We start from the raw sequence: 12199 nt of genomic DNA on the forward strand, positions 1-12199 counted from the left end.
CATGCGTGCATTGTTGCAGGCAGCACCCCTGCTCTGTGGGTGTGTGTATGTGTGTGTGCACTGTTGCAGGCAGCATTCACCTGCTCTGTGTGTGTGTGCACGCGCTATTGCAGGCAGCACCCCCCTGCTCTGTGTGTGTGTAGGGGGGGTATGTGTGTGTGTACTGTTGCAGGCAGCACCCACCTGCTGTGTGTGTGTGTGCGCGTGCGCTATTGCAGGCAGCACCCCCCTTCTCAGTGTGTATGTGTGTGTGGGGGTGTATGTGTGTATGCACTGTTGCAGGCAGCATTCACCTGCTGTGTGTGTGGTGTGTGTATGTGTGTGTGCACTTTTGCAGACAGCACCTACCTACTGTGTGTGCGCGCTGTTGCAGGTAGCAATCACCTGCTCTGTGTGTATGGGGGGGGTGTGCACTGTTGCAGGCAGCACCTACCTACCTACTGTGTGTGTGCGCGTAGTGTTACAGGCAGCACACACTTGCTATGTGTGTGTGTGTGTGTGTGTGTGTGTGTGCACTGTTGCAGGCAGCTCACAGATTACAATTCCCATCCAACCTATAGAGGTTGGGATTCCTATCCAGAGATGCTTGGGGATTTAGTAAATTCTTGGTGTCAAAGCCCTGTCCTACTACACAGCCTCTGGGCTTCATACTAAAGTCCACCTCCTTATCCCCCAAGACCTGCAGAAGTCAAATGAAACCCATTACCACATATAGGCTGCATGGTAACAGTAGCTTGTTTTTAGCATACATGGTCTGATGGTTAGCTAACACACCTCCAGGCACCCCCACCCTCAGACAACACCTATGGCAAATCTTACGATGTGTGTGTATTTCCTTACTGCCTGCGTATATATGCTATATATACATATATAATTCTATTCTACAATATATATATTTCTGTTTCTAAGCATATATAAGTACACACACACACACACACACACACACAGAGGCAGTAAGGAAAATCTGACTCAGAAAGCAGTTGAAGTGGTAGTCAGAATCCAGCCATTGAGCAGGCTGTCCAGCCTGACAGATGCTCATTTTCTCCTGAGCTCTTGGAATTCGTCTTGCTTCTATCTTTGTATGGACAAGCCTTTCTCTCAGTCTGATTGTGATGGTGACTGAAGTTACATTAGTCAAGCTGGTGAGGCTTCATAATGTCCAAAACCAATGGCCTAGTCTCAAACTCTGAACTCACTCCATCTTACCCAGAATCGGGGCTAGATTTTCTTTTAAGGTTCTCTCTGAAAGGAGATGTGGTTGTTGCCCCCCCTCCCAGTTGCACACACAATATTACATTTACTCATGTAGAAATCACATATGATACACACACACACCGTTCCACACAAAAGATGCCATCTATGGTTTAGAAATTTTAGAATGGAAAGTTAGGCAGATTTCTAAATCTCTGACCCCAGATCATGTGGTAGAAAGAGAAGACCATCTGCGCATCCTTCTCTGGCTTCCACATGTGGATGTGGACACACACATGCATATATGCATGCATGCACACATACATATGCACACACACATACATATTCAGATGCATGCATGTGTGTACACACATCAACACACACAAAAAAATGAATAAAATCAGAAAGAGGGGGGAGAGAGAAAGACAGCCTTTCTATGTGAGACAGCATCACAAGTGAATGGGGAACCAGGTCCTAACCTGACACCCAATCTGGTCCAGTCTCAATCTTGTGCTTGCTAGCTTCCTTGATTTCCGACTTCCGTCATCTACGGCTGCCTGATCTGTGGCGTTGCTACAGCAGCCCGAATAGATTAAGACGTTTCCTGGTTTGATTTCACCCAATGATACACTACAGGACACTAAAGCAATGAGTCCACGTTTCTGTAATGCCAAACTGTATAATGCCAAACGAGGTTCACTGGACTCTATAAAGCAATAAAAACTAGCATAAAAAGTTTAAAAATGCAGTTGTTTGGAATTCTTTTCTTCAAAGCATTCCACGAACTTCAAAACTTCCCACGGTTACGGTTTATAAATCTTTTAAGTTTTTAAATATTAGGAAAAAAATCAGGAATAATACACCATTGTCATAGTTATGACCTGGAACAAAGGCATTCTCTGTGACTTTGCTAACATCCCCCAGATGAGTTCCTAATCCTACTTTCCTTCCTAGTGGTGAATTTGGGGTGTCCCCAACCCCCACATCAGCCAATGCTTCACGATTTAGAAAATATCAGCATGTAAACAGTGCCACCTAACATGTCATTCCAGTCTAGGAGTTTTTTTCACTCTATCGTCCCTCCCTGATCAGCCTATACAGTAGTTACACAGTGGCTGAGAGTGACAGCCACCGGTGCAATCACAGGATCCCAGGATGCCCTGCGAAGGGGCTGCAACCATTTCCACAGTACTAACGTCTGGATGCTCCTCTCTCCTCGCCTTCTTGCCGGCACTGAATATCCGATTTCTCTCACTGCACATCTACTGTCCATGGAATCACCAAGTCTCTACAGCCTGGGGCGGGGAAAGCGCTCAAGAGACTGAGCCCTTTCATTACTTGTGGCCCTTTAAGAAAGAAAAGAATGGGACACAAAAGGCAGCTAACTGTTCTGCGAGGCTAGCACAGCGGCTGGCACACAGTGAGTTCTGGCAATGTTCCACAAGTTGATCTGAATTAGTACACACAAACACATGCACACATATATAAACATACGTGCACACATACACACACATACACAGCACATAAGTCGCCTTAGCTATTCCCTAGCAATTAAGTAAAGTCTACAGCTAGCTGACTGCAAATTGAGCGTCCTACTGAGGAATACCCAGGAGTGGTACGTCTCTCATTCATATGGTAGGGCTAGTTTGGCTTTCCGATGAACTTCTGTATCTACTTCCAGGATGGCTGGACTAGTTTATGTATTCCCACCATCAGCGTGAAAGCACTCCCTTCTGCCCACTTCCCCACCAGCGTCTGCTTTCATCATTTTCTGGCTGACTGCTGCTTTGACTGGGTGAAATGGTATCTTCATGTAACTTAAATTTGTATTTCTCTGATGGTTACTGAGGCCGAACATGTTTACGTTTGCTGGCCATTAGTGCATCGTTTTCTGAGAACAGTCTTCATTTCATTAGCCTATTTACTGATTGGTTTGGCTGGTTTCCCGCTAAAATCACAAAGTAAGAAAAAAAAAGACTTTTTCTCATGCATTTCTTTAGAAAAATAATGGTTACTAGAACTCCAAAAAAAATAAACATGGATAAAATGATGAAAGATAATTAAGTACACTGCTACAAATGTATACTGTTATAAGCAAACATATACTAACATGCATATTAGAAATTAGTTCCCCGTAAATGAAAAACCAAAGATAACGGCATTGCAGATGCCTCCCTGGGCGCAGACGCCAAACCAACCTTGCTTGGCTGTTTGGGCTTTGGTTTAATACTGATAAAGACATCCAGCTGCTCCATCAGCTGTGCGATGAACTGTGGGTCCACTTCAATGTCTTCCTTCATATCAAACATCAGCACAAGAGGAAGACACCCCTAGAAAAGACAGCAGGAATCTCAGGAGCCAGTCATCGTAGCACCTGGCACCCAAGCTTACCAATAAAGCATCCACTGTTGGATATTAAAACTAAATAAGATTCACACCTTCCCAACAAGGATGGATGGCGTGGGACCAAGGTGAGGGGCAGGAGGCTTCCTGGGAGACTGAAACTGTGTATGTTAAGCTCAAGGGTTTGTCATGAATTTATTAATTTTTTTAGTCTGATGTTTACTTTGGAAAAATCCCTCACTGTCTGATTTCAGTTATATTAGCAATGATACGAAAGCATTTTTTCCCCCACTCCAAGGTTCAGATTGTGTGCCCCTCCTTGCTCTGTGACTTATGGGGAGCCATGTTATTGCATCCTGAACAAGAACTCAACTGCTGTTTAACAACCTCCACTTTGGCTGCCACAGACATGCATGGCCCGGAACTGTCTAGGTCCAGGCCAGCGCCAACTCTCAATGTCCTTCAGATGGAGTCTATGCATCACTTGAGGTCTCTCAACGGCCCCTTCTAAGGAAGCTGAAGCTATAGCTAGCCCCTTCCCAGCATGAGCAGTGAACCACTACTCCGGCCTTCGATAACTTTTTTCGCTGCAGAAGCTAGCTTGGCTTTCTATGTTCATTTCTTCCTAGCCCTCCTTGTCTACAGCCAGGGGCCACAAAACTTCTCTTCCTCCTTCATGGAATGCTGCTCAGCTCAAGTCCTTGGTTGCTGGATTTTGTCCAGATGTATTAGACAACACTGAACACACTGGGATCTAAATGAAGCAGGTTGTGCCTCTTCACTGACAAAAGTGACTTTTGTATAGATAGGAAAAAAAGTTGTTAAAACCTTTGAATATCATTTTCCCTTCTTTCACTATTGGATAATAGTACTTTCAAAATACATTTATACTTTTGGCAGGTGTGGTCAGAGTAGGAGTATGAATCTGTGAACTTTTTCAAGCATCCTGAGCTTAAAAACAACATCTAAAGCCCTTGGAAAAGAAGACACAATGAAGGGTAGCTGTGGCGGTTCCTGTCTGTAAATACGTCCCACGGCTCACGCATTAATGATGAGACAACCAAACATGGCTATGAAAACTAACCTTTACTAAAAGAAAATTAGTAAATCTCATATTGGTACGATGGAGTATAAGCAGGGTCATCTGTCAAGGGGTGGAATCAACAATGCGAATATGGGTTTTCAGCTCTATAAAGAGATGAATTCTGTCTTGAAAAACCAAAAAAAAAAAAAAAGATGAATTCTGCAAGTTAATAGGTCACGCTTGATGCTTGCGGACGTAAATGTCACTGAAGGCCGCGTGTCGAATGTGAGGGCAATCTGTTTCTGAGAGTCTCTGCCAGCCCAGCAATATGGCCGTCTGCTGTTACTACACACCAACCCACACACGCTAGGGTTTCAAATAAACACGGGAAGGAGAGAAATGCCATAAACTGGAGTGCTTCTAAATGATGTAACTGATGCTTTTTCTTTTCGTAGCATTCAAATTCATTAGTGAAATAGTATTTTTTATTTATATAGGGCATTTATTAAATTTATACAAATGTTTCAGATCACCAAAGGCAAGTTTTTATGTATGTGTGGGTATATGTGATGGCCAAAGGTCAAGGAAGGCAGGTGTTTTCCTTTATTGGCTGCTCTCCACATAATGATGATGATGAGACCATGTCTCTTTAATGAACCTGGATCACAAATTAGGCTATACTGTCTAACCAGAAATTTATTATTATTATTATTATTATTATTATTACTGAAACTATGCCTCTTTAATAAGCTGGACCTCACAGATTAGGCTATACTGTCTGACCAGCAATTTATTATTATTATTATTATTATCATTATTATTATTATTATTATTGAGACTGTGCCTCTTTAATGAACCTGGATGTCATAGGTTAGGCTACACCTAACTTTTACTTTGGAAAAATCCTTCGGTGTCTGACTTTAGTTTATTAGCAATGATACAAAAACATTCTCTACCACACTGAGGTTCAGATCATGCACCCTTCCTTGTCCAGTGACTTCTGGGGAGCCATGTCACTGCATCCTGACCGGCAATCCATCCATAGGAATCTACTTGTGCCTGTTTCTCCAGTCCTGGGATTACAGATACGCAGCTGCCAACTGAGCCATCCATCCCCTCAGTCTTTGAAGATGACCTTTAAACAGTATCTTTAGTTTTCTGTTTAAGGTTCAAACTACACACCAGTACCCCATGTCAGATGCAAACAGTCGCCCTCTACTCAAATCTCGTCTGTGTTTAGTCTAAGCTAAGAAAAACATAAGAAAATTGCTTCCCTATGCAATGGAGTGGAGCCTCTGGAGGCACAATGGCCCTCAGTCTCCGGTCCACTCCCTTTTACCAGGAACGTTTCCTGTTTGGCTGGACCTCAAAACTGCTTTCTTAAATAGCAGGTTTTCAGAGTCAGGGTGGAAACCCTGCGGTAGGCCAAGAAGTTCAAGGAGAGCATCCTTACCATGAGATATTGCCTTGCCAGGCAGACAGACTCGATGGTGCCCTGGAGGTAGACGGTAGATTTCTTCTGTGGGTTGCCGGGGTCAGGAAAGTGGATCTGCGCCCCGGTCCTCTGCATGATATGTTTGACGTTGCTCCCGTTCCGGCCCATCATGAAGAGGTGATGCTGGGCGGCAATGTCCAGTTGTGTGCTTACAGGGATGGCAGATGCCAAGCTTCCCGCAAGGTGTTCCAATAGCATGGCTGTTCCTTCCTAGCAGAGAAGGACACACAGTGGGAGAAGCGTAGCAATCCCATCAAATACAAACATCCAGCCAACATAGGCCAAGTTCCTATGGCACCTCCAACAACTATGAGGACGCCAGTAGTGTGTTCTAGGGGGCCCACAAGTAACACAAAGGAAAATTCTGGAAACCAATGAGTCTGCTAATCACAAGCATAAAACTTGTACTGGGTGTGGCAGCATATGTCTATCGATAATCCCAGCAGCTTGCGAGGCTGAGGCAGGAGAATCGTGCATTTAAGATCAGCATAGGAAGAACGAAGGAAAGAAAGAACACTTGCACGATGTGTGTTTTTGCAAGACTTTAAGTCACCCACCTTCACAGCATCTGTGTTATTCTGAGACCCCCGCACTATGACAGTAGCACCATACATTCGAGACCTCTGCTTAAATGACACGGAAATGCTGTACGTCTGTGAGATGCGCTGGATGGAGGGGGCGTTAGGATCCGGGACCGGTTGGAGAATTCCAGCAATCGGTAACTCAAACATCAGCACCAAAGGAAGCAGCTCCTAAGAGAACCAAAGCAATGGTGAAGCGGGGAGTCTGAGAGGAGTGGGGTATGTGGGGTGGGGTGGGGGTGCGGGCACCAAGTCCCTTTGCTCTTTTCTAAAGATGGGTTCTGAGACATGAACTGTCTTCATGCAAGGGCTGAGATCCAGTGTTTCCTAATGGAAGGAGCCTTTGGCCTGTGGCACTCGGTCACTGAGCCAGGTGAAAGCCGGAACACTTCCAGAAAGTCTCCGATTGAGAAGCTTTTATAAATAAACTTAGGATGATGTGGTCTAAATACTGACTCAGAATGCCTCCCACCGACACCAGCTAACGTGATGGGCATGCAAAACAATCTCAGAGATTAGTAAAGTTACCCGAATCCTCGCCCGGGCAGATTCTACTCCTGCTGGCTGTCCTGCTATAGACACCTGTAAAATAAGGGAACAAGGCTTACTCTACCATTCAAGCCCGCATCGGCCTTCCTAGGCAGCCACACCCTTCCTGCTCAACACAAGAGCACAGGGGCTCATGACAGATAAACCTCGGCAGAACCTAGCTGCAACAAAGGCGCATTTGATTTTAATGAGGCCCTTGAGACCCTCAAGACCATTGATCTACGTCACTACTTGGACTTAGACACAGCCAGCAGTTCGACGGAAACCACGCTAACGCTGTTAACATTATTTTTGTCCACTTTCCTCCCTTTGTTTAAAGTCTCTCTGTGTCAATTAGGTGTTAACAGCAATGACATGGATGCGTTAGGCTCTTAGCCATCGGCCTTCTTCATCCGCACCAGCTGGTAGATAATCACGGCCTTAGTGTCCACCTCTCCTGCTCTCTCCATAGATACCTGGGCCTCACAGCGTGCCACAGCCACCGTCAGGTATTTAGAATAATGCCTGTGCCTTTAATCAAGGCTTTCTACCTGGCCTCAGAGATGCGCAAGCACAATGTCACTCCCTGGTTCACCCTGTGAGCTGACAGACTCCCATTATAAGATTAACCAACAAGAGAGGACATATCTAAATAACACAGCAGTGGCGTGCAGTCTTCAAGGACTGGAAGTGCTTGCCTGTGAACCCATGACTTCTAAAGGGAAGCTGCCCCCGAGAAGACATCTAAGCCAACAGCTGTAATCCCACCAGTGTGAGGACGTAGGGCACCTAGGCACTGGCTCTCAGAGGGAGGACCACTTTCTCCACTGTGCGGACAGAACCCACACACTGGACAGGGCTCCTGGGCAAGCCTGACAGATTCTCTCAGTTCTTACCCCACCTCTGGTTTCTACTATTTAGAGGATAAGCAGAGAACCATAGATCTATAGCAGCAAAGTACCTCAGTCTCCAGGGTGGGGGGAGTCCGCCACCCACAATGTCTGCCATCTGTAGATGACTCTGGCTGCTCTTTGCCCTCATCCCCTCATCTCTCAGAAGGGATTTGCCTACTGAAACTCAAGGGTGTGGGGAGACGAGTCACCTGGTTGCTTTTCTCCGCCTGGTTGTTCCTGTTGGAATCGGGAAAGTGGATGTGGCAGCCTGTCTCCTCCATCACCTTTTTGATGTTGTTGCCGCCTTTGCCGATGACGTGCGAGTGCTCTGTGTGCGAGACGTCCATCTTCAACGTGACGCGGTTGCTCTGCGCAGAAGCAGGGTTGGTTCCTGATGCGTTAACGACACCAAACACTCTGCCCTTATGGCACTTATGCATGAACAGAGATGGACTCTGGGAGAAACTACAGATTTCTCAACAGAATAGTCTCGACATAACAAATCTCTATCAGCTTCCTCATTAAGGAGAAATCTCGTTTCATGACAAATTCACCAGAAGAAGGTGACAAATTTTTTTAACCACAATATGTTTTCAGAAAATTAAATACAGTCAGCTACAAAAACGAATTATTCAGTTCTTTTTTTCTTTTCAAGGCATTATTCATGAAACAGTTCAAATAACAAAAGAAAGGTGAAAATGTGATCACATGACTAAAGATGCAATGTTTGATGATGGAACTATGATGTTGGGGAAGCATAACTAGAAATAAAGCCCCCACTGAGGTCACACAAGCATTGACAACACATACTACCTTGCCCCTGCGTAGAAGGTGCTACATTGCTACCCAAGCTTATGTGACCACCCCTTATTCCAGCAGAAGGGAAAAGTAGAGAAGAACTCCAAGGTATGGACTCCGGCAGCGAAGGCTTGAGTCAGTGAACCCCACACAGAGGCTCAGTCACATCACAGAAAGTGTAAAATCAACAAGACATGGGGAACAGAAAGGCGGTGGTGTCAAACTGGCATCCAGGGAATTTAATGTAATGCTATCGGGACCAATATAAAATCTTTTTGAGTCGTCAAGACCATTAAAGGCATTCCTGAACAGAAAGACTGAAGATGTTAAAATAGCAGTCATTTTAAAAAACCTCCTGAAATCATAAATTTTTGACTTGTGCCCAAAATATTTTTATCTTTAAGCTTAACTTCTTTCACCTTCACCCTTGAAGTACAAGAAAATGTCCCCCTTCCTAGGGGAGAAACAAATACTAAAATATTTAATAATTGCTGGGTAAATGATTCTTAAAATTAAAAAAAGATAGAGAACAAAAACAAACTCAGAAACAAAACACAGGATGGTAAGATCAGAAATAGTTCCACAAAATATGAAGTAATACGGGGGGGGGGATTAACCATAGTCAGAATTTGAACCACCTCCCCAGTTACCAACTTTGGGATGCTGGCCAAATTATTTGACATCACTGTACCAAGTTCCTTTCAGCATAAAACAAACGACTGTTTGTACGATCTAAAGCACCTGGCATACAGCAAGGGCTTCAGACTTCTGTGTGCTGACAGAAACAGCATCACAAACGAGTGTATGTTTACAGGTGTTCAGCTTTGGTCATGATTGTTTTTGTATGAACTTGCTGTGGATCAAACATCTAGGCATGATGTGTGCTGGGCATGAGCACACACATGCACACTTATGGGGGGTTCCTATGACTTCAGAAGAGCACATGTGATCATTTCTGGCATCCTTGTTACTTACCCTGTACTAACGGGGACCAATGTATCTTTCTGAAAATGGTATGTATGTACAAGCATATATCGGTACATGCAGTCATATATAATCTCTACACATACATTTGTTAATTACCTGACAGATAGAAACCATATAAACTAAGCACCTTCTCTGCCTTCCTTCCCCCGAGCAGGATCACGAGTGCCTGTTCAAAACCATCCATATTTCTTTTTGCTGGTTTTCCCTTTGCCACACAGTTCTTGGGTACCAGCATGGAGGGTCCTTGCAGTCAAGAGCCCTCTGTTCACTTACTTTTGTGTCTAAGACAGACATGATCATTTCTTTGGCAGCTTTTACGTCATCTTTCTTGCCAGACACCTTGATGTGGGGATCTGGAATGAAAAGGAAGGAAGGCTTGCATGAGACTTTCACACCTCCCTAAACTCCCCACTTTAAGACCACAGCCGCAATCGAAAACATGGCACAATAAACCCAGTATTGACTGCATTGTATATGTGATCATCACTGCAATCAAAATCACAGGAAAGGACCCAAATTGTGCATTTGTGAATGTGTTTTCTTCCTCTTCTGAAAACTGATGAGCAATTTAGCTTTATTTATTTGCAAAATAAGCAAATCATGCCATTGTCAAACAAAATAAGGTATCTATGAATTTGACTTGCGAATTAAGTTCTTGCTATAGTCCTGGTCCCGTTCTAAAGATAATACAGTAATCTGTTTAATACAAGCTATAGCTTTGTGATGGTTTCTTTGTTTGTTTGTTTGTTTAAATCTACAATGGTTGGAAGTTTGATTGGTTTTTTAAACAGGGAATATAGCATCTGTACTTGCCCTAGAAAACCAGGGTGGTTCTTTATAGGACTCAGACCTGGTCCTATAATACAATGTCTTCCAACACTAGAGCCACAATTTAAACTGCGGTGATTTATTATAGAAAATATCCTCACAAGTCAACGTTTACAGAACCACAAAGTCCACTCGGGAATATTTCATATTTATCCAGAGTTCCTTCTGAGTAGCTAATACACACCGTGCTTTGTTTATTTCACTAAGTATTAAATGGGGAAGTGTTCAGTCATTCAGAAGCTTCTTTCTAATTACCTTCATGGGACCAGGTAGTGAGCCGAGGACTGGGGACTGTATCAGTAAAGACAGCTCCCCAACATATACAGAGCTTGAGTGAGATGCAAGGAGGCAAAACCACCTTAAATAAATGATCTTATACATTACAACTGATTATCGTGAGGAAGAAAATAGAACGTATGATGAAAGAATCAGAGCTGCAGCTGCAGGGAGGGGAGAGGCCTGTCAGGCTCGCTAGGGGGAACTGGAGAGAAGGTGAGACCAGCAGATGGGGCAGGGTGCAATGAGGTAGGGGTGGGGGTGCTGTGGGGTGGGGGTGGGTTGTTCAGCACAAATCTATTGGCCAGAGTGTGTTTCCCCTTCTCCTTCATGGGGATCCCAGAATTTAGCAGTCTTGGTGTTCTGACACCTTACTGGCCAGTCTGGTGCAGATCAAGATCATTCTGGGGTAAGAGCAGAGTTCCATGCTCATTTGCATCAGTGATAAAGTCAAGAAATGGGTACTTTGGTCAGGATCCGCAATCTGTCATTATCAATGAGATGCCTGAGGCCTTTCTGTCCAGTACAGGATAGAGATCAGTAAACATCCAGGTAGCTTCAACAATCACCACGCCTTCTGCCCAAGTCCTTTTGTTCTTCCAAAGCAGGAATTCTCTAGACCACTGGGTAGGGACTATACCCAGACTGTACATATCTCCCCCATATTGGGATACCTCCATTGCCAGCCGAACCCTGTAGGTCAAATTCAATTCCACCAAACACATCCCACTTTTTGAGGTGCAACTGGTCAACAAGGTGCAACAAGGGAGAGGCCAGTGAAGAACAGAAAGGAGAAGCCCATATGAGATCACCGCAGACAACATCCTGCAGCTTTGGAATGCGGAGTTTGGGGGAACCTTGGCCCCTGGGGTGACACTTCCAGCCAAACCTCACAGAGCCAGCCCCTTCACTGCTGCTCTAATCCCAAATCTCTCCTTATCCTGTCTTTTAATCCCACCTTGGACACTTGCAATGGCTTTAAGGTTGCTCAAAACTTTCAAAAATGTCTTCCGTATGTTCTAAGGCTAAGGGGCCTAAACGCAGGCACACAGGAGCGAGGAGAGAACACTATCTCATCCCAGCTATCCTCACTGCCCATTCCCCAAAGCCTCCTGCACAGGCCCAGCTTGCTTTTTCACACACTTCCCTTAGGATGCCTATATGAGGTAACCTCTGGAATGCTATTGCATTCAGATTCCAGTCTCAAGGGTCCTCTGCTTTGCTTCCTGTTTCTGCCGCAATACTTGAGAACCCA

At 44.6% G+C, this 12199-nt stretch overlaps 1 protein-coding gene across 3 annotated transcripts in view; it reads right to left on the minus strand.

The window, feature by feature from the left end:
* Bicc1 (BicC family RNA binding protein 1) overlaps positions 1-12199 on the minus strand; it is a 221999-nt gene that overhangs the window by 24665 nt on the left and 185135 nt on the right. For all 3 annotated transcript variants that reach the window (XM_057751431.1, XM_057751430.1, XM_057751433.1), the window contains exons 4-9: positions 10114-10193; positions 8265-8423; positions 7163-7216; positions 6611-6805; positions 6012-6263; positions 3390-3521 (exon numbers count right to left, since the gene is read on the minus strand). In XM_057751431.1, coding sequence (XP_057607414.1) covers positions 3390-3521; positions 6012-6263; positions 6611-6805; positions 7163-7216; positions 8265-8423; positions 10114-10193 — 872 coding nt within the window. The remainder of the gene's footprint in view (positions 1-3389; positions 3522-6011; positions 6264-6610; positions 6806-7162; positions 7217-8264; positions 8424-10113; positions 10194-12199) is intronic.

Source organism: Chionomys nivalis, chromosome 19, assembly GCF_950005125.1.
Source record: "Chionomys nivalis chromosome 19, mChiNiv1.1, whole genome shotgun sequence".
NCBI classification, from domain to species: Eukaryota; Metazoa; Chordata; class Mammalia; order Rodentia; family Cricetidae; genus Chionomys; species Chionomys nivalis.